Source organism: Saccoglossus kowalevskii, chromosome 19 (genome assembly GCF_978046115.1).
Source record: "Saccoglossus kowalevskii chromosome 19, keSacKowa6.1, whole genome shotgun sequence".
NCBI classification, from domain to species: domain Eukaryota; kingdom Metazoa; phylum Hemichordata; class Enteropneusta; family Harrimaniidae; genus Saccoglossus; species Saccoglossus kowalevskii.
This window is the reverse complement of record NC_140659.1, coordinates 17571687-17595326: the sequence shown is the minus strand read 5'-3', so window position 1 is coordinate 17595326 and position 23640 is coordinate 17571687. Positions and strand designations below refer to the sequence as shown.

Sequence of the window (23640 nt, the reverse complement as noted above, 5' to 3'; positions counted from 1 at the left end):
CACACATCCTGAGAATAAAACAGACTGCTCTATATCTATAATAATTTGTGAAACTTTTTTTGGCTTAATTTATTATGTACTTTTGAAAAAATAACAATTCTGTTTGTTGTGAACTTGTACATCCAGAAAGTACCAGGATGTTTTGCCTGCAGGGTCATAGATAAAGTACCGGGATGTGTGACCCTAAGGTCAACTAAAACAGTATCAGTCTTCTTCAAAGTATGTATTCTATCCGTTTCCTTACTGGTACTAGCAGCAACCATTACATCTATTGGTTGAGGTGTTCATATTTGTGACTTCGACTTGGCCATTTTTTTGTAATATATTTATACAAAGGCTAATGTTACATTGGCCTGAACTTCAACATGCATATGGTACCAATCAATATAAAGACAGTTTTAAAGTTCATTCTTCGAGACCTGCATTCCCATATAGAAGTTGCACACTGTTGTAGTACTGACTACTTGTGGCATTTATCCCAATGCAAATGTATCTAAAGTTTTTGCTGAACATTTCAAATGATTTTTCTAAATTCTTTTTTTAGTTAATTACATGTATGGTAAAATAAATTTTTAGATTAGAAAATTTGTGTTTTTAATAATTCAGTGGTTAAGGTGTTTGTATGTATGAGATTGTGTTAGGTATGAGTATACAGTATACAAATCATAAAGGTAAACATCTTGCTTATTGATGCATTGCACAATAACTTTTATTCATTCCACTTGGAAATTTGGCTGCCCCCCAAAAAATTGACAGTATACTGAATGCCTCCAATAGCACAATCATTTTACTCCATCTCAATTGCTGCACGTACAGTTTGGGGCATAAAGCTCTTCTGAGATACAAAAATCCTTTCTGCCTCAAAATTTAATCTTCGTTCAGACTTTTATACCTTTTGAAATTCTTCTTAGTCTGGCTTCACACTATAAACTGATTAAGCATGTGCACATTATCCCAGTGCATTTACATTGCAAGTTCGGGAATTCGGGAGCCAAGTTACTTCATAGGAGTAAAAACAAAAGGGCAGTATGTCAAATTGCCAGAGAGGGCACACTGACAGCTGACAAAGATGCTACAAGGCAACATTGCTGCACGATCCAATCAATTCAGTAGTGACAGTACACAAATTTTTTATTTTCACTATTGGGAGAAACAAATAGGAATACACAACGATTTTAGGTATACAATAATTTTATTACATCAAAGGACAATGTTCACAACAAAATAGACAAAATTCCCAGTATTATGAACATTAAAATTAATCAAACCTCCATTTCTAGAAAATTTCTTACACTTATCTTTGACCAATTGTGTTTATTGGCCTAATAGCCATACCCAGGCAGTGCTCTCTCAAAAACTTGAACGGTAAAAAATATCTGCACTACTTAAAAAACAATATTTTGATGAACACTCTTAGTTATACTAACAAAAATTGAAGCATGTTTTTGATGCCATGATCCAATGGTTCACACAAAATAGCTACCATCACAAAACAAAGTTTTAGAAGCCACTTCCAAATCCTGTGTTTTGTCCCATTTGCATCCCCCCTCCCATTCCTTGATTCATTCCAGCCATTCCTGTTCCACTGTTGTAGAATCCAGTCTGTCCTCCCATATTGCCTTGGTTACCTGCAAGAATTAAGCAATGAAGGGATAGTAATTAGCTCACTATCGTGTCTAAAACGAGAATATAACACTACAACTTGCAAGACAGGAGAAATTGAACATTTTTTAAGACATGAAATTGTTTTTGTTTTTTTCAAACAATCAATTTTGTTCAGATGAGGCTCAATAGGTGTTTGGTAAGTCAAGCCACAAGTCCGCATTTTGTAGATACTACACAATTTATACGATGTCTGTTTAATACAACTTGCAATTAGAAGATAACAGACAAAGTAAACATTTCCCAAATAGCCTTGATTTATTTACTGTCGAGTTCTTCAATTCAATGCACAATTTTTCCAAAATTTACGAGGGGAATGGTTACTTTTAGTAAGAGTGACAATTTCACTTGAGTTTGATGCACACGCGCATGGGGGTTATTATAAATGTCTTATAAATGTAGCACTCATGAATGCACTAAAATTACTAATAGTTCAACATCAATGATTACATTTACAATATAAAAAAACTTGTGGGTGACTGGACAACTCAACCCAGCAGTATTGCAATATAGCTCACTGTTTTGCAAACAAAATAGGAATGTTGATAGTTCAAATGTACCAGTTTGTAATATTCATTAATTGCTACTTTGTTAGTAAAGCAGTAAGCTATGCTGATTGGGTTGCTTTTTCATTCGCAGTAAGTCATTATGGCATATCAAGCTTCATATGATAGTGTTTTCAGACTTTCTATACTAGACCTAGTTTTTCCAATTATAGTTTTTCATATCTTTCAACATCATACATACCCTAACCACTCTGTATATCTTAACTACTAGTATTACCTACTTTGAAATAATGGATCTGGCTGACTGACTAAAAGCTGCTTAATAACCGAACTGGAACCTGAACCTAAATCTGATACAAGTAAAGATAACTTAGTACAATTAACTCACTAAGATTGGTTATGTATTCAGGAATACGCGTTATTACTCATGACCAATTAAAGGGTGGTCATTGTTGCACAAGAGTGTTCAAATTTCATGTAAACAATGTATTTTTACACACGTGTGTTGCTACGAGTCCCATAAATAGGACATGGTTAAATGTCAAATTAAATGTTAGTGAAAATAAACTGTTTTATGGTACACGCATGATGTTTGATTATGTCAGTAATTTGAGGTACTATTTACCGTTAAAGTACTAATATAAACCGCGGTTTATATTACAATGTATCAATTTAAAAATTGGGATCAAAAGCTCAAGTTCGGGGTGCGGTTTCTATTACGTACATATTGCAATCACTAAATGGGAGTGGTCATTTTTTGTCCACAACACATGTACAAAACAAACAATACATCGTACAATCTCTTGAATAGGCGTCAGGGAAGAGTGAAAGGCCTTATTTTGGTTCTAAAATAGGCATTACGAAATGTTGAAAAATTAGTCAATCAAAAAAAAAATAGTGTAGTGTAGTGATTACAATAACGCACAAAATTTAATCTGTTGATTTGTTATGAAATGCAAGTAAAATTCAACTTAGTTTCATCGTAAGCGAATGATTTCAGTCACATGTTAACGGTCGATACGATACACGCCATGTTTTTGAATGCACACGTGACGTGTTTATTGACCGGATAGGTCAAGTCCCTAATTAACCAATCAAAATGCTGGATGGTGCCTATGTGTCTAAATTACATAGCTCATTTAAATATGTTTATGACAGTTCAGCGACCTCATGGTGAACGCAACTGCAACACAGAAAAGATTTACCGATAATGTAGCGCGATCTTTTGGCTTTGATTTCCATGGGAAAACAGCATGATTTTTTTTAAATCAAATTATTTGTTTTCGAAAGATAAACTGAGCATTGAAGTAGAATTTAACACATTTACGATGATAACAGCTCATTGTCGAAAACTTACGAAACACAGACGTATTGACAGGTTGTCGCCAGAACAAAAGCAGTTTCATTGCGTGTCTGACATCTTATCACCGCTGAACAATAAATAGGTGTGAATATTTTTAGGCACATTGTTGAAACAAATGAATAGGATTAGGAACAATGCCGTTTTGGACCAGCTGATTGAAACAATGAAGTCAGTCACGGTCTTGTTGAATTGGGGGTGCGGTTAGTAATAGGTACTTTTCTTTAACCCCGAAGCCAGAATTGGAGGCGGTTACTATTACGGATGCAGTTTATATTACGACTTAAACGGTACCTGTTAACACTTTGGTGTTATATCATATGTCATATCACTTGGACGATTTTAGTTTTATAACAACTAACTACGTCAAGGACGACAAAATGGTGGTTGATTATGAAATATTTGGGGAAAATACCAAACATATATGGGCTATTTAAGGTATATAAGGTAGGATTTAGTATTCTTACTTTGGTATCCCCCTTGTCCACCAAAACCACCGCCAAAGTTGCCAGCATTGCCTGCCGTCATGCCACCACCAGCACCTCCCATACCACCTCCCATGCCAGAGTTCATCATATCTTGTCCACCAAATCCACCCTGGTTATTCTGTCCAAAATTAGATTGACCTGAAAATACAACATAATCAACCCTTTAAATGCCAAAAGTCAACACAGTATGCTGTGCATCAACCTCCACTGCGCGCCGGACGATACTCCAACTGTCTTCATGCATACTTTTCGTTATCCTCGTAATAACTGCATATTATAATGATCCAGCATATAATAAATGCAAATTTAGGATTATCTGTGCTTCAATTAGAGCAAATAAGGTAGTTGTTGAGTAATTATTATTTTAGTTTTTTATCACCATGTAATACTCTTATTCTGGTCCCATACTACACTACACAACATTACACAGGTCTGAAGGCAATGAAGATGTGTTCAGCCTCTAGGCAATATAGGTTTGTTTGTTTTTTCTTCTTCTGAGAATTTTGTTGGGAAACACAGCTTACCTGACATTCCTATTCCCCCAGCTTGATTTCCAAATCCACCAGTTCCACCGCCACCACCTACGCTGCCGCCGCCACCACCACCTACCATTGATCCTTGAGAGGAATTCAAAAATAACTCAATATAGCGGTGCTGCATGTGAGCTTTGTCTTTTGACATGCCTGCCACTGCATCTTCATGTGTTGCAAATTCAACATCAGCCTCTCCAGTCGCCCTGCCACCCGACTCGTATTGTATGTGAACTTTGGTTGGATTAACTGGCTGGAAGAACTACAATAGAAAGCATAAATTGAATTGAGTATAGACTTTATTTCGAATGATGTAGATAAGCAATATGTCATGTAATTAATTATTCATTAAAATGTTCAGACAAAAAAAACTGACAAAATCTAAAATTGTTACAGTAGGCACTAATAACTTACAGAGTTAATTTCTCGAGTGAGTTTTGTCCTGGCAATAAATTTCCTTGGGATTCACAACAAAACCCATGTAATTCAGTTGAGGTTAAATTGACTTGCACTGCACTACATTTTATGATTCAGTTCTATTTTTAGTAACATCTTGTAACCATGACAAACTATGTCAAATTTGCGCAATAAATATTTACTATTAGGATCTCCTTATGTGGTCTTGTAACAATTTAATTCCAGGTTGCAAATTCAAGGAATTATAACTTGTAAGTGGTATGTCATTGAATAATTGATGCACTGCTTTATCAGAAACATAATTTCAAATTGTGGATTGAGAACCAATGCAATGGAATAAACAAGTTTCGCTACAAACAAAACCTGAATGACCAAAGAATTTTGTGTAAAGCACACTACAACTGAAGTTATACTGACCTGTCTGATTTCCTGGTCTGTAGCTCTAAATGGCAAACCTCTCATGTGTATAACATGTCCTGTTGTACTGACAAAGCCACCTTTGATACGATCACTTCCTGGCCCAGAGTAGTTTCCTCCACGACCTGAAATATAAACCACAGAAAAAAAAAAAATTTAGTTCTGACTTGCTCCTTAAAGGATGCTGGCACTTGAAAATTCAATAGGCTAATATTGTCGTTAGAAGAGTTTTTTTAGTAAGGCCAGACTTGTATTATCCCTTGTTTCACGAACCCACCGAATAAACAGGAGCCGAAAATGAAATAAAAATAAAATTTTATTTCAGCGCAATTTCTCACGCAAAAAGTGCAAAAAATTGCTAAAAAAGAATTATTTTTATCTTTATTTTTTTTCTGACGCCGCATAACAAACCCAAGTTGCATTTTCGTGGGAGTATCATGATCAAAGTACCAAAGTCTCGCGCAGATGAGAAACAAGGTTATACATGGAATAAAATTTTATTTAATGTCATCTCTCCGATCAATGATCTCACTTACGAATTCTTTGAGAATCACACAAAGGTAATGGAAAAAAGAAATTTTATTTTTTTACCCGCCCTCCTCAAAAAAATTGCCTTATAAAAACTTGAGAAATAAAATAAACAAGCAGCCTATCGGCTGAGATAGCTCCACTGTTAGCAATGCACATTTCAATTAAAGAACTGAAGACATCATTAGAAAATGAACAATATGTATAGTATCAAAGCAATCGGATTTACAGTTTTTAACAAGAAGTCGAAAATATCACCAAAAATGACAAAAATATTCACCAAAATTAGAGAATTGAAGATATCAGATAAGCTCCGCTCGACAAAGTCGACAGCGGAGCTAAAAAAGTCTGGCCTAATATATAACAAGACAATGTACTGAGGTCTGGCTAGTTCTTGGTTTGGTGGGCAGTTTACTGTTTAATACAGTAGAACGGGGAAAATCTTATTTTTAACATTTTTACTACACTTTTACATTAATAAATTTTGGCTTGTTGTGAATGCAACTTACCCCTCCCCCTTGAACCACCTCCTCCAAATCCACCACCACCACGACCCATCCCTCCGCCGCCACCACCTCTCCTGGATTGTCCTCCATATCCTCCTGTTGACATTCCACCACCACCTTGACCTCCGCCATAGTAATCATCATAACCATCATAGTCATCTTCATAACCACCTCCATAACCTGTAGTAAATTAGTTTTAATTACAAACGAGACATGAATGTCACAGTCCCTGTTATTTTAATTATAAAATACTCGTGTTAAAATAATACATGGAACATCTGCAAACAATTGAATTAATATGTGGGTACAACATGAAGTGATTTCCCTTAATCTGATAACAGAAAACTTTCATTGACCCAGGTCCAAAATCTCAGAGTACACAAATGCAACAAAACTATGTCTCTACTTGCTCAAGAAACTGCATTCATAAATCTGAGTAAACCTTGATGTACCTAAAATAACAACTTGACTTCTTTGTTAATTCAGGTCTTTGTATATTACCAGGATCTGGGTGTTTCATTATCAGGGATCTCGCCAGCCCAACATGAGTGCCGGTCGGTCATGAATATTAATGAGCTATATGAATATTAATTAGCAATGAATATTAATGAGTTCGGTCGCAGCAAATATTCTTGGAATTAAGACATTATGTTTCACAATTTAGAAGAGTTTGAATTTAAAAATTAAATATATTCGAAATGCAAATGCTGCAGACTAAAAAAACAGAAACAAATAAATAATTGTTGCAATATTAATGTCTATTGTAAAAAGTTAAATAAAATGCATTTGAAACGTTTCAGCCAGGAATATTTTCACGATCTTATTTACTCTAAATACATTCTCCTTCAAAAAATCGACCGCGTAATTATTTGGAATATTGTTGTAATTTATAATTCGTATCATCAATCTCTAAAACTTATATATTCACAGTAACGAACGAACAAATAAAACTTTCGAACGTTACGACGTGACACAACTTACTTCGCGATATTATACACCGATTATACCAATAATTCCTCTTACTCAGTCATGATGCCAAGCACAAAATTTTACTTTGTTTTTTTGATAAGAAATAAATGTAAAATTTGACTTAGTTTTATCGGGAGTGGATATTTTTGATCACTCGATCGCTTCGGTAAAATGATGTTTGTGACGTATTAGTTGATCAGCATGTGTCCTTTGACCTGATGGGTCAATCAGGGGTTGCATTAGTGTTCGATAATGTGGAGTCCCTGGGACCCACCCCTTATAAAATGTGTGGGTCCCTTAAAAATATGTGGGGTCCCTGCCGCTATCGCACTTTATTTTTCTAAAATAGTTTTTTGCACGAACTATTACACAATAAACATAAACAGGCATTAATCACATTTATATTGTGCTTTATTTACATGTTCATTCCACCCTTTACATATCAGCAATCTGCATTATTTGTTTACTTCTATTTTTACTGTTATTAAAATGTAATGCTGCTTGTAAAAATTTTAAATCATTACTGGGTTTACCTTCAAGTTCTTCATAAGCCAAGATAAATAAATGAGCTGGTGTCAGACTTAACTTAGACTTAATACGATTCTGACAAGAAAAGGCATTGCCACATGGAACCTGCCAGGGAGGCGATCTTGCAAATAACGAATCGATCCATGGCTTCTAGAAAAGTGATTATTTTTTTCCCAAAGTCACTTGTGTTATATAATTAAATAGTTCATTGTTTCGATTAATATTGCCCCCAGAAAACAATACACCCAAAATTTGTACATACTAGTACTCAGTAGTACCAGATTCTGCAGTAAATTCGCATCTGGGCAGTTATGGTTTTAAAAAAAAATTAAATGGGACCAAGAAATCGGGGATTTTTCGGCAGATTTTATTTAATATTTGTTATTTAAATATTTTGCCGTCATTTTTCGGACATTTCAATCTTTCCTGACGCCTAAAATAGAGTTTAAGTTTTTATTCAATTTCAAGAGTACGTTTTTTGTGACTAGCGTGAGTGCGCAAACTTCGTTTCGGTTCGAGTTGTTGTCACTGTAAATTATGTTAAATTAGTCTTCAAACGCTTAGTTTATCTTTTGAAAACAACTATTTTTTGATTTGAAAAAAAAATCATGCCGTTTTCCCGTAAAAATCCAAGCCAAATGATCGTACTACAACATCGGCAAATCTCTTCCGCGTTGTGTTAAATAACATTAACATATTTAAATGAGCTATGGTAATTTGAACACGTTGGCGTTATCCAGCATTTTTATTGGTTAATTGGAGATTTGACCTACTAGTATTAGGTCAACCATGCAAGACAAGGAACATGGCGGATACTCGACAGCATCGAGCGTTAATTTGCGACCGGAATTATTTGCTTACGACGAAACGAAGTTGAATTTTATTTGCATTTCATTCCAATTCAACAAATTTGTTTTTTTTTAAACGTTATTATAATCACTACTGAGTAATAATCAACAATTGTGAAACTCAGCATGACTGGATTGCGCAACCGTGATCATTTGTTGCTCGGCAGTTGTGATCGTTTTTACTTTGTTTAGAATATAATTTCGTTACCAATTAAATTAGGAAAATAAAGTTTATTTCACGTACCAGGTTCGTTAAAGTAATTTTTTGGAGAAAAATTACCCTGGGTGAAATTGTAAGTTTTAGGTGGTTAAATTAGCAGGTCTCAGTATTGACTGTCTCGCCGTACTTCAGACGGGACTTCACACTTTCCATTGTGAAATGTAGATGCTAATAGGTGTTTTTAAAGACAATGGCACAGTATTGTACGTGAATTTAAAAGCTCTATGAACTTTGTATGCGGGACAATGGCATCGCAAACGCACACAATGCCTTTAGACCTATCATAATACGACCAAGACGTGTGCTCACCGGATGCGTCCCAGGGACTCACCAGTTGAAAAATTCATGCGTCCCACAGAAAAACTATGCTTCCCAGACGCGTAATTCCGCGTTAACGCAATCCCTGGGTCAATAATTCCATTAACCAATCAGAATGCCGCATGGTAATGCCGGTAGAATCCCAAGTTTTCCGAATGGTTGTGACCGTAAAAATTACATTGCGGAAGTAAAGCGATGTTACACGATGTGTTGACATCAATTTCTGTTGAAAATTGCTTGATGGTGATCGAAAAAGATGATTAGCAATTTTTAAAAGGTAAAATAGGTCTTGATAGAAGAGTTTCTACATGAATCGCGATGATAACAAGTTCAAATGTATTTTACCGAATCGCGCAATAAACACGTTGATTTTTTTCTTGAGTCGCGTAAACTGTCAGATAGTGAACTCCGCTTTGACCATGTTATATCGGGGTGAAATTGATTTTGAAAGAATTTTACCTTTCAATCTAAAGACTGACATAGTCGGAGACACTATTGCAGAAAGTATTTACTTACAAACAAAGAGGTGCTAATTTCACAAAATTGACTAGCCGCTACGTATCGTGCAACCAGGTCTATTGTTTACAAATTATAATCCACGACTGACGGGATGCGTGTCGGTCGGTACATAATTATAATAACAATTGGACAATAGTCCTGGTCAGAAGCATTTCCGTGGTGGTCACTAATTTTGAGTGTCGGTCGGGGCCGACAACCGTGGCGAGATCCCTGCATTATCACTTCTATAATTTCCATCAAAATGTACATTTTCCACTGAGATTGGTAATGGTACGATCCATCTGTCACTGATTCAGATCAAGGTTATGACATCACTAAAAACCCTAGCATTACAATCTAATTATTTATTCTGAGCATGCTCAGTTGCTAAGAGAAAATGCTAGAGACGTCACAGACAGAAAATTGAAATAAGAATTGTTAGTCAGCCTTTCAGACTGCCTGAAACAGGAACTAAAAATGCTTAATCTTTAGTTCACGCACAACAAGTCATAATGTCAGTGACAAAGACGTTGCATAAACTTTCAAAAAATCGCTTTTGTAATAATTGGTACATCAGACGTGTTTAAATCAATGCATGCATGTCCAAAGATGCATACATGGAACCCAAGTTACAAGTCCCTGTTCTGGCACAACAGCATCCAATATAGGCTAATCGGACCATAGATCATTTGTTCAGTTAAGTATTTAAGATTCCTTCCAAGTTTGTTATGAAGTGACCTTGCTAGGGGTTATGCTCAAGTAAATATTTACTATTAGACTAATATATATTTTCTCATTATCCAATGTTTGGAGGAATATTTTATTGTTATTCAAAAGATAAGCTATAAACTAGAATAAACAAGTCATTGTCAATGACACGTCCCCGTTCCGTTCATATTTGAGTGACATATACATTCAAAGCAGATCATGACCGAAATGCACCTGCATATGTACAACACATTGTGCTAAATCTGAACAAAATCCATCCATGCATGACTGAGATCCGGTTCTGGAATTGTGAAAATACGTGATTTTGATGCATTTTCGGCCTTAAAATGGCCATCATTCCACTATTGTTAAGCAGATCATGAAACAAATGCACATATCTATTTGTGACATGATGTACCATGTGTGTGTGAAGTTTGAACTTGATCAATCCAGACATGTCTTGGATACGGATCCAGAACTGAATTCTTTAACAAAATGGCCGTCAGTCGGCCATTTCCAACTTGATGCGAAAAAAAAAAAGACGTGCATCAAGGTCCTATTATGTTTAATGTATGTACCAAATTTGAACAAAATCCATCCATGCATAACTGAGATACGGGTCCGGAATGGTGAAAATGTGCGATTTCAATGCATTTTCGGCCTTAAAGCGGCCCCCATTTGGCTATCGTTAATGAGATCATGAAACAAATGCACATACATATTTGTGACATGATGTACCTTGTGTGTGTGAAGTTTGAACTCGATCAATCCAAGCATGTCTCAGATACGGATCCAGAACTGAATTCTTTAAAACAAAATGGCCGCCAGTCGGCCATTTCGAACCCGGTCCAAAAAAAAAAATGACGTGCATCAAGGTCCTATTATGTTTAATGTATGTACCAAATTTGAACAAAATCCGTCCATGCATAACTGAGATCCGGGTCCGGAATGGTGAAAATGTGCGATTTTGATGCATTTTTGGCCTTAAAATGGCCGCTATTCGGCTATCGTTAATCAGATCATGAAAAAATGCATGTGCATATGTCCCATATAATGTGTGATGTATGAGTGAAGTTTGAACTTAATCGGTCCATGCATGTTCGAGATACAGGTGATCACGGACGCACGGACGGACAGACGCACACAGGGCAAAACATAAGTCCCCGTTTTCGGACTGCGTCCGAACGGGGACTAAATATACACAGAATAAAAAATGCAGTCAAACTGCCTTGAGTGTTTGAAAATATGGATCTTACCATCATTGCCTCCATATCCTCCTCTGTATCTTCTGTCATAACCAGATCCACCGCGACCACCGTATCCACGGCCACCACCACCAGTACCTCCAGCTCCACCACCACCGCCGCCTCCTCCCATACCACCTCCGCCGCCGCCACCAAATCGGTCATAAGGACCTGGTCTGTTATTCATTAACGGTCGAGGTTTCAAACCAAGGGCTTGTCTTACCTCTTCTTTACTGCTTTTAAATATCTCAATATACCTGTAACAAGATTAGTTTGTGGTATCAGTACCTAGTAGTGAAGAACACTACACCCACCAAACAAGTTTTAGACGTCCAAAATAAACTCATCCAAAACAAATAAATCACAATCAATAATCAGTATCTACATTTTAATGTTTGGTGGATCTAGAACATCATAGCTATAAAATAATACTCAACATGCATAAACAAAATAAAATGTTAGCCAAAATGAAACGAATGTTAAAAACGAAAAAGTCTCAAAACAAAAATTAAATGTTAAGAACCGTCCTTTGGTGTTAGTGAAATAAGTTAAAAACTGGGTTGTAACGTAATGCAACTGGCTGATGTCAACTGAGTAGTCCAAAGTTTATTCTTAGACACTCGCATTAAAGTGCTATAGTAAAAGGCTCTCCAGCTTAATATTTTTTTTTATCAATTTCTGTACAGTAAATAAAGCCAAATTTAAAGTTCACAACAGCAAGAGAACCTTTTTCTACAAGGGCCAAAATGAGCATTTTAGACAAAATTTCATTGAATCCCATCAATTGGGTATAATGTATAGAGAAGAAAGGAAGTACCACCACGGTTACCACTGTCCCACCTGTGCCCTATTCTCTCCTTGTGTTTCCCCAATGCGTTCTCAGCTATATCCTTTGTTGAAAATTGAACATAAGCCTCCCCCGTACTGCGCCCATGGTAGTCTGTAGGTAGTGTTATCCCATTGGCCACTATCTCCAACCCTTTGATGGAACCAACCCAGAAGAATACAGTTGTCAATCACAAATGTAGCAGCCAAGGTAAATTCAATGGTTAGAACAGTATCAATAAAAATAAAACATTATGGTATGATATGATAGCGTGGCCAATATCATCAAGCCAGCATTCTCCCCAGAAAAAGTAGCACATCATCACTGCTAAATTGCATAACAATGCATCTTCTCTATTGGATTATGTTTATCCAAAATAGAATAGATTGCCATTACCAGAGTTATAGCCAGAAAATAGAAAGAACCTTAAAAACTTTATTGAAATGAAAGATGGCACTTTCTTTTTGAAATCAATTTTTGCGTATAGTATTTTCTAAATTACTGGTAAATTTAAATCAAAATTTGACAGGTTTGTAGAAATTGTCAAATGACTAAATTGTTGAGCACCCATCTAAAATGAAAGCAGGTGACTGGCTAAAATTCTGGTCCTTAATATTGTTCAGTGATCTCCCAGGAAAATAGCATTGTGCCATGGATAATTTGCCCAAGGTTATAATTAATCACCTATATTATATTCATTGTTCTAATAATGTTTCAGCCAAACTTGTAGAGTAGGAGGCCTTTTCTCTAATTGCTCTGGGGAGAGCTCTGTTGCTTACAGGAGTACCATGCATCAAGCATGAAAATATTTGATCAAAAACAATTTAAAAGCTTACAAATGGTAAATTATTAGGATTGAAATTAACTTTTTGTTAAAATGTGGTACCCTGTCAAAAAGGCTTGAAGGCAACAGCAACATACAACAACTACAAGAATTCTTTATATCACAATGAACTGTGTATTAATTAAGGATTAATTTAGCGTTGATTGAATCGCAAAAATGAAATATTCATTACATTTAACAAAAGTTGCTGCATGGTTGTTATTAAAATGCAGCCTGCCAAACACACAAAGGGTTTTTATTTGAAAATTGCGATTGTCAACCGGTTTTACAACAAATGAAGGCATGCCAAAGACAAAAATCTTGAAACGGGACATTCCTAGTGACGAAGCAAAGGAAGTAAACAGTACATAATAGTGCACAAGCAAAATTTTTAAACATGTTTATGTGGGCACAGAGACAATAACATCAAGTATAAGACCATGGAGATGATGAAAATTCATACTTCAGATAAGTTAAATATAATTTAATAGATCCACTTAGATTGTCCTATCCTATGACAGGACCACAAATTTCAATTAAACAGTAAATCTATATTTGTTACCAAAAATCATGATTGCCCAAATAAAACAAATAATTTAAGGTACAACTTACCACCGAAAAATTGAGCGATTTCCTCTTTTGAGCAACCAAAAGGCAAACCTCTTAACCTGACACAGCCATCATTATCTTGCACAGCATTTGGACCACTTCGTTTTATAACCCAATCCATTTCACTCTTCTTTGATCGAAAAACTGAAACAGAAGATTTCAATAACATTTAAATTGACACTTGATTTTTGCTACATTTTATTTTAGTACCATATGGTTGGAATATGCCTGGTACCAAAGCACTGTAAAAGGTGGTGGTGGTATTTCTTTTTGGTCTTCTGCTGCCTGAAACAGCCATGATCCTGCTATAAAAACATGGAGTGAATGTACAAGACAGAATAGATGCACACAATAGATACTTTGATTCTCAATACATAGAAATTTAACTAAATATCACAAAATTGGTTTATGGTATTTATGTTTGCATTTGGTTCATCTATTCTGTCAATGTGTACATATCAATAAAAAATTACTGTGTATCCATTTGGTTACAAGCAGAATCAAGCCAAAAACCTATGTTAACCCTTTGCGCCCCAATGCAGCCATATACGGCCGCTTATTTCTGACCAAAGATAACCCAATTCGGCCGTAAAAGGCCACCCGTTAATGCACTGTCAAAATCCCAATGCGGTCGTAAACGGCCGGTATTTCATAGATTGAAACAGAAGTTGATTCTGATCTCCCATGATCTTTGCATGAAAAAATAAATTGTTGATGAAAATAATTAGAAATACAGGTACGTTCAGACTGAAAATTATATACGAATTGTCCTCGTACTTTTCTTGTACAACGGGTTTTTCGGACGGTGTCTGTGAAGAGCTGTGACAATTTGCATAAATAAACAAACACAGCGGCATGTTTGGTGAAAGTTCATTCATTCTACCGCAGTTTTTATCCAAAATAAACGCATAATACATATAAAATTTATATTCATCTGAACTGGAAACATTATTTAAATAAATTACCTATATAAAATGTTGTTTTTCCTTGTCGGCGAGTTTTTAATGTCGAAAAATCAGACTGTCATCGCAATCAGTCTTGCGTGCCAGCAGAGGTCAACACGTGAAAATTGCCGTAGTCGCTGGTTCCGTAAAAAAGGCATCCCAGTTTCGTTGCTATTTTTCACTGCAAGTCCTTATTTCGCCTCTGTTGTATTTCCACTGGATATCCATGTATTTTTTTCATTCACAGTGTTCAAATATCGCTTTAAAATGGGGGTTTTAAACGGGAATATCCAATGACCTCTGTAGGCCAAACGACACTGTCATCAATTACCGTTGGTTTGAATATTTAAACACGATCACTGTGTCGTTGCCCCGGCAATTCCCGCCCTACTGTTCCATATGTATATTCCTAATAAAGAATCCTGCCAAATAAGGAATACTTCTTCCGAATATATGAATAAATTACACACTAATTTGACTGTGGCGGGAATATGCAAGGTATTTCAGTGGTTGACAGACACGATCATTCAGTTGACCTCCACTGCGTATTTGCATTTGTTTGTAAACACAGCTGACTTGTAATCGAACGAATTAAATTCCTGTAGAGTATTTTTGGATTTTTTATGCAATTATTCACAACTATTTGTGTGATACGTTTAAAGTTTTAACTCAGTGATGAATTTCCAAACTGTGAGCGAACAGCAGACTGCGGGCCCCAGTACCGGGATGCCACAACAACCGGCCGACTCGGAGCTGTCATCGCAAACTGATCGTGACGCAATTCTGAGATTTTTCGATGAGTCTGATTCAGACACTGAGTTTGAAGGCTTTACAGTGGAAGAAATAGACGAAGGGAGATTGAGATGTGAATTGCTATGTCAAAATACCAACTGTGGCAGTGGCAGTGACATTGATTCTAATGAACTGTTAGACTTGCTGAATGCTGATGCCGACAGTGACTCGGACTCTGATGCAGATGACATCGCCGATACACCAAACATCTGGTCAAATGAAAGGACCGACGTGAACATTCCAGCACATGACGACCAGTTTTCAGGACCAAGACATGGTGTTTGTTTCGACGGGGAACCACTGGATTTTTTTAAATTATATTTTACGGACGATTTTTTGGATTTGTTGGTCGGGGAAACAAATAAATACGCTAGACATAGACAGGAAGTTACCGGGCACGTAGACCGGCATTGGTATGAAACGGACAGAGATGAAATGAGTGCCTATTTCGGTGTTATCATAAATTAGAAACCAAGTGAATTGTAAATAAAATGTGTGTTTTTTTTTAAATGAAATGAAACTACAGTGTCCTAGTCTTCTTTTCCCTGTGTACATGTCAACCTACCTGGCTCACACTGAATTGGTAAAAAGTTTTGGGTAATGGGAGTACAAATATGCAAATTAGTAATGGGCCCTGCAACATTGTTGCAACAAAGTATCTATGGTGTGCAAAGGGTTAAACTTCACAAACTCAGACATGCCTTAGATTCAGGGCTAGGTAGGAAAAAATACTAAAATCAGGTGTTGATTCATTTATGTGAGCAGAACTACAGGCAGGTAATTCCAAAAACAAGATGTACAAAACCACTACTTCAGCTCGCAATATTTTATATGTACTAGAAAGAAAAGGAATTTCATCATTGGTAATTACTACACAAAAATGGTAGTAAAATAATCCTTGGTGCAGTGAAGTCGGCACACAATATACTGTAAAACATCAGTTCTCTCGCTAAATTCACGAAAAAGACATGTTTTACAGTAGGCATTAACACATCACTGGTTATTGTTACAACTATGACCAACAACAAGTCTACCTCGTGATAAAATCAATCCTACCTACCTTCAACATATCGGTGTCCCATGTGATCATTGTGTCGCTCCAGTGCTACTTTGACATCCTCTTCTGTTTCAAGTTCTATAAAACATTCTCCACTTGGCCGACCTTCTCTGGTATATGTAAACTTTATCCCATTTTCAGTTTCAGCAATTTTACAACCTACAAAAAAAAAGAGCAACAAGAGTTGGGGATAGAAAACACAACTTGCTTTATCGGCATTGTCTAGAAAGGTAATAATACTTTTAATGTTACTCAACACAGTTTCCTGAAATTGGTGGTTTTAAAATGAACGCAAATGTGTTTTTACTATAAATTACAAAAATATTCATCAAAATTAGAGAATTAACAAATTCAAGTGTGGTCTACTCAAAGTACATATACACCAAAGCAATAAGCTTGTAGTCAAAAAGTAAAAAGTTGACATGGACGAAGGACAATCACTCGTTTGATAAGTTCCGTTCAACAAAGTCGACAGCAGAGCTTAAAAAACTGGGATTTTTTTTTCTAATTGAACAGGTACTATGCTCGTCATTGATTGGTCGATGCGTCATAGTGGTACTGTCTAAAACTCCCACCAAAACATTGTCAATTTTTGAACCCGACGAAAGTAAATGGGTGTGGCAGTAGGACGATTAGGTCGTCAATACAACAAAATGCTTTTGGTTGTTTATATTTCTTAGTCTGATCATCAAGATGGTCAGTTTTGTGAACTGAGTAACAGTAACAGCTTAGAAACAGTTATTTCGCGATGACTTTTTTTTTTTGTAAATTGTAACTATTTCACACTTCACAGTACTTTTTATGACAAAAATCATTATCAGCTAGCAACGAATATTTTAAAACATGTTTATCAGTAGGAATAAATCAACACGAGATCCATTTAACATGCAAATAATTGGCATAGTAAAATGGCTCAGTGGTGGCAGAGATACTGGAAAATAATTATTATATTGACATTGTTTTTAAGGCTCTAACCATGGGGGTAGAAAAGAGAAGGAGTGAGGACGCTATTTAAGCCCATGTTACTCTTTATAAACATCCTTTGTCTTCATTCTGGTTAAGCCACTTATTGTTTTTGTTTAGAAGTCGTTTTATCTACATGATGATAGCCGCTTATTTACACAAGAAAACGAAAGTAGAACTGAAAAAAATAAATTCCGTTTAAACATCGTCTATAAAATTGAATGCGCAAACCATAAATAAAAGAATTTTGCATGCCCAATGACCTTTATCGGATCTCAAAGGTCATTTCACACTTGTAGGTACAGGAAATTCTGCATACGGACGCCACCAAGATGTGTGATTACTTCTTTTCTGATATTTTTCATCGCAATAGTCGTCCAACTTTAGACATTGATTAAAAAAATCACGCAAATTTCCGCAGTAAAATTTAAAGATACATGATAAGATTATAACAAGATGTTTTGACGAGTCATTTTTCATTGGTGTGCAGAACTGTGCAGATGTTTAAAATCACGCATTTTGTTTTAACAGATTTCGAGCGTTGAGTACACTCAGCGTACGTCTTTCACTGCATTCTGTATTATTGTTATCTGTTTGGGCATGCGCAGTGCATTGAGAATCTTCGTGAGGCTTTCGAATACAGTCGAAACACTGACATCTGTACAGCATGTTTGCAAACTAATTACATTGTGTACTGAGTAAATATATCCAAAGCATCATGAAACCAGCATAAACAATAGCGTCCTCACTCCTCTTTTCTACCTCCATGCTCTAACTATGCTGAACTTTTGCAAGGCCCTAACCCTAATTTCACTTCAGAACTGTAAAAATCACTGAATAACTTGTCTTAGAACTACTACAGTACAAACGTGCCCTAATTCCACATAAAACGAATTCATTTGTTAAATTATTAGTTAATGTTCACATAAATCACAAAACGAAAACAGAGACAGTGCAAAATGTAAACAGTACATTTGTTTAGCTTCTCTGGAGTAATAGTTTAAATAACATCACTACTGTCATTCCCGATTGTACGATACCTTTGAAAAAGCTCCTAACTTCATCAGCAGTTGCGGACCAAGGCAAACCACGTGCCCGTATAACATTACCATCATCGTGATCCACCATGCTGAATTTTTGATTTGGATCGTACGGTGGAAGTGGCGGGAACTCCTCGTCGTCGAACCAGCGCCCAAATTTCACGCTTGAACCAGATAAAAAACGCTGAAAGAAGAATATACGTTGATCACATTAACTTGTAATCATATTGAAGCTTGGGAAAACAACTAATAGATGAGCCAAACACGAAATTTGCGTCTAGTATGCGAGCAGCGTGACCTATTTTTGTCGTTCAGCGTTTTATAGCCAAATATGCAAATTAATGTAAACGTCGCCCCGAACACGTTTCTTGAAAACACAAAGAAAAACAACATATTTCCCACACCATACGAGCAAATCCATCCATTCTTACCTTTCCGGTGAACGCGGGATTATCGGTGAGTAGAATCTGATTAGGGTAATTACTAATTAGTCGGCTTACAGCCCGAAGATTTTTCGTGGACGACGACGAACAAAGAGTCGTAAACGACGCTTCACAAAGCCGCTTACTTTGACTCAGAACAACTCTGGAAAGCATTCAAATGTATCCAGTTAGGCACAGACGAAAGGTGTGGAAAAATAAACTGGTATAGGCGTTTTCTGGCGAAAAAACGTAAACAGGGTAGCAGAAAACAACACGTGAAAAGAAAAATATGACGCGTCCTACCTGATTTTGGGCCTCGTTTTACGAAAATCACCGAAGCTTGTCGAGATTAGCCGACCCTGTGTTCACCGATGAGGGCGCAAATAAAAAATAAACTATCCGAATCTTCCGGATACGCCGCTTTTAAAACTACATGTATTAATACTTCGAAAAACTTCGCTGGCCAATTCATAGAAGGAGTAAAAGTCAACAAAATATCAAAATCACTTAAAAACAAACTACTAGTTTAAGTTATGTTTTAGTCTGTTTTGACTTAAATACTATCAAATTGTGAACATCAGTATACTATCCTTAGGCCACACTGATTTAATTTTATGGATGACATCCTCTGAAGACCCCAAAACTAATGCGAGAGGGCGAAAAAAAAAATCGGCCAAAAAGAAAATGCTGCTAAAATCACAGGACTACGGAGCTATTATTACGAATTTAACCACAGTGTATCAAAAAAAAACAAGTCTTTATTTGTAGGAGGCACATGCTGATGTACACATTTCGTACTGTATTACTGTCACAGGTATCATCACCTTTGATTTTGAAAAAGCAATAGGGTAAGGCAGATGTTAGCTTTGCCAAAGGCATATACATCAACTCAATAATAAAGAAAAACTTACTGTGTTGTATTGAAAAAAAAAAATAATTAAAAATGAACAATAAGTTTGTCAACAGCAACCTGGAAATTAACTTCTTTGACATTCAAACTACAGCTTTTAAAGTGACACTTCAGATAGACTAAGTGTAGACACAAATGCTCAAGAACTACTTCAACTCTGTAACAAATTATAAGAGGCTCGATATTGAAAAACAAACACCAACAGAGAGTCAACAAAAATTTTGATGCAGAAAATTATGTACATGTATCTTGATGAAAATGCGTCATATGATCAAAATATTACTGAATGTGTGTGCAAGCAAATTATCCGAATCAGAAAATGAAAAAAAAATAAGAAGTAAATTTTTTTCACCCCGTAAGGGGACTTCGGCCAAGTAGCTTCTGCTGCTTTCGTTGCAGTTTTGTCAACTTCAATGCGGACAAAGCAACCGAACTGATTTGTCGCCTGACCGACTTTTAGGCCACCATACACCTCCACTCCTCTCCCATTTCTCTCAACATTACAGAAGAAACGCGGGACAGCCACTCTGGACAATATGTTCTCAAAGTTGTCTGGGCGAAACTCGCTTGCCGCTACCGACCTCTCGTATAGCTGTAAAAACGTCTCCTTGGCCAATGTCAATTGCGTACCAGTCTACAACAATATTATCCCTCCGTTTCACCTCTGAACTTTTATGCTCACGTATTTGGTGGTTTGGTCGCCATGTTGGATCATTTATGGCAAAATTTGCATGTTTTGAGGCAATCTCTTTCCCATAGGTCTTTGCGCTTTACGTAACGCGCATCTAACTGTGCAGAGTTTGGTTTTGAGGTTGGCTGGTTCCCGCCTCAAGTGTCATGGCGTACCAAGCCACAAGAGGCCGGTAACCGTTGTGGCGTCACCGGAAGCGCTGTCCCAGCACAAACCTGTGTCATATGACGCCTTACCGTTGTGTCGTCACCGGAAGCGCTGTCCCAGCACAAACCTGTGTCATATGACGCCTTACTAGCCGATTTTGGCTAAAATTCCGCTCCGCCGCCTCTTTACAACAGTGTTTATACACGGAACTTGATATTGCTTTTTACAATTTGGGTTGCCTTTGAATCACATATTTTAGTGAAAAATTGTTTATAGAGTGAAATATTATTGTCATACATAATAACAATAATCAAATTTGTGTTTAAAGTTTGAAAGTAGTTGCGTTATTTCCGGTTTCAACTAGGTTGAAAATAGAACGTCCTTGAGCGCAATAAAATCACACGTAGAACTCCATCCGAACCAGACTCTAGCAGCGTAAACTTATTGCAATTTGCGCAATTTGGGCCCAGTTTGTTCTTACAAGTTTTCTAAGTTTCATTTATCATTATTTAGTAAACAGGCCCCTCAAACGATTTAATATATGCGTAAAATACGTGGCAATCGACGACTGACCTCGAAACGTTCGAAATTTCGAACAAACTCCCGGTACACCTTGCGCGATATGCGTCAGATCGGTGTAGAAGACGCCAACCTGCAGCGTCAATGGGCCGGTAACTAGTAATGAATCCGGCATTCTGATTGGTCCGTCACTTTCTCGTTGCTTGTTCTATTTCCCTTGGTTACCTGACGGGAGCGTTCAGGGGTTTCCTTTTACTTTCGAAAGTTGGGTGAATAAAAAACTGTTTCTTTTATTATAAATTTTCACAGAAACAGCGAGGAATGTCAGAAACATCTCAAATGTGTAAATCTAAGCAGGCAGTATGTTTGAGCATGGCTTTATTGTAGTATTATAGACATGTTTATGCTCCAGTCAATGTCAACCCCCACCCTCCCCACCTCGGGGTTTAGTGGGGGATTTGGAAATTATTGTTGTAAAATTTGCGAAATGCCTCACCTGGGGCAAGATGGATAGGCAAATCCCCACCCAAAACAAACCCCCACAATTCCCCAACCCTAAACCCTGGGGAACGCCACTGTCCGCCATGCTTGCTATCAGCAGAGTACTAGCGATGCTAGCGATGACGGGACATGAAACATGGCTATTACCCCACCTCCACAGGCACAGTTTGGCAGTAAACCCTGTCTAATGCCCCACATTTGTCCCATATCGCCCGAGGTGGGAGGGGTCGGGGTTGACATTGACTGGAGCATTACGCAGAACGAAACTTGGAATGTTTTCAAATTACGTCACTCAGTCACGTGCCTTCCGGCTGGAAAACCAGCCCAAATGGAACAATATGGCGATTACTAGTTACCTGCGTCCCGTTGTGTCGTCACCGGAAGCGCTGTCCCAGAAGACGCCGAACTGCAGCGTCAATGACCTGCATCCTACCTACCATTCGCAAAGGACGCCGGGAACCAGCGAAGTTTTGAGGTAGTCCAAAACGAGTTTTACGACAAGTCGGCGCTTTGCGACAATATGAGTCGGCAAGTTCCGGACAGAAAACCGATCTGTGGAGACTCGTCGTAGGAGATTTTTTTTTTTTTTTTTTTTTGAGAACAGGCGAAAATTAATGCGCGCGCAGATGTCATCCATAAAATTAAATCGGTGTAGCCTTATTTTGCTGTTAAAGGGTGGTAGTTGTAGCGCAGCGCATGTTCGATTATCATGTAAACAATGTATTTTACCCATATCGTATACAGTGTTGCGCTGTATAAATCGCTATGATCGAGTCCATATCAAACAGGATGTGGTGCGACAACCACCTGTTTTTCTAGCAAGGAAGCGCTTCTTTTATGTAATAATACATAGATAGAAAATAACAAAGTTAAGGGACAATATCAAAAGTTCAATGTAGGATAAAAAACTTTATTCCTTTAGTTTCCCCACCCCCCACTGAAACTTAATTGATAAATATTGATCATGGCGTCAGACTACATTTACCATTATATACAAATTGATAATTGAACAGTAGTATGGCATAGCAGTTGGTTGTCGGGTGGGTGTAAAAAGCCCTGAAATTGACCTCATTTGACGCACATATTTACACTCAGACCAAACCATTTCTCGTCTTGGATATGGTTTTTTTTTTCATTTTCTGTTATTTTTTCCATGAAAATAAAATCGTTTTTGTAGGATGGAAACTTTTTGAGGTCAACTTCCCCACCCCCAAACTAAAGCAAATAAGTTTTTTTTTATCTGACATCGATCTTTTGACATCGTCCCTAATCTAAGCGAAATCTGTATTTATAATCATTCAGAACATTCAGAAAATAGTAAATCCTTTTAAAAAAAATTTTATGGATGAAAGACTGCAGACCAAAATGGTTTTGAGAATGCGAACAGCCTTTCTGTCACCCAATTACGTCTCATAAATGCCACGCCGAATCACCAGAGGGTGTGTTAATAATAAGTTCATCGCTATAGGCAACTGACCAGTCGCAAACATTAGATAACTATAAATAAATATCAAAATATGAAAATCTGACAATCAATTGTTTAGTGCAATGACTCTTTCCTTAAACAAATTACTGTAAAACATGTTGAAAAAGCGGCATGCAATTTTAGCGAATTGTGGTAAAATGACATAATAGCGAAATGTTGATTT

At 36.9% G+C, this 23640-nt stretch overlaps 1 protein-coding gene across 3 annotated transcripts; it reads right to left on the bottom strand.

The window, feature by feature from the left end:
• Positions 1-1173: 1173 nt before the first annotated feature.
• Positions 1174-22365, bottom strand: LOC100377054 (heterogeneous nuclear ribonucleoprotein H3-like). 3 transcript variants are annotated; one of them, XM_006824847.3, is made up of 12 exons: positions 19527-19578; positions 19233-19386; positions 18802-18985; positions 16802-16957; positions 14009-14149; positions 12588-12726; positions 11760-12004; positions 6418-6594; positions 5381-5505; positions 4541-4808; positions 3996-4154; positions 1174-1628 (listed from the first exon to the last, which is right to left on the bottom strand). In XM_006824847.3, exons 3-12 carry the CDS (start codon positions 18887-18889, stop codon positions 1501-1503), a joined length of 1626 nt encoding a protein of 541 aa, XP_006824910.1. In that variant the 5' UTR covers positions 18890-18985; positions 19233-19386; positions 19527-19578; the 3' UTR covers positions 1174-1500. The 3 variants fall into 3 exon arrangements, with proteins under 3 accessions (XP_006824910.1, XP_085350149.1, XP_002741419.1); XM_085494023.1 differs by lacking the exons at positions 19233-19386; positions 19527-19578 and adding an exon at positions 22348-22365; XM_002741373.4 differs by lacking the exon at positions 19527-19578 and having other exon boundaries at positions 19233-19517.
• Between the last annotated feature and the right edge of the window lie 1275 nt (positions 22366-23640).

Coding starts and splice junctions, on each gene's coding strand:
- LOC100377054 (XM_002741373.4), bottom strand. CDS start 19,397: ATGCTTTCCAGAGTTGTTCTGAGTCAAAGTAAGCGGCTTTGTGAAGCG. Junction 16,958..18,801: donor AGTTAGGAGCTTTTTCAAAG/GTATCGTACAAT, acceptor TTTTTTTTGTAG/GTTGTAAAATTGCTGAAACT. Junction 4,155..4,540: donor TGGGGGAATAGGAATGTCAG/GTAAGCTGTGTT, acceptor TTGTATTTTCAG/GTCAATCTAATTTTGGACAG.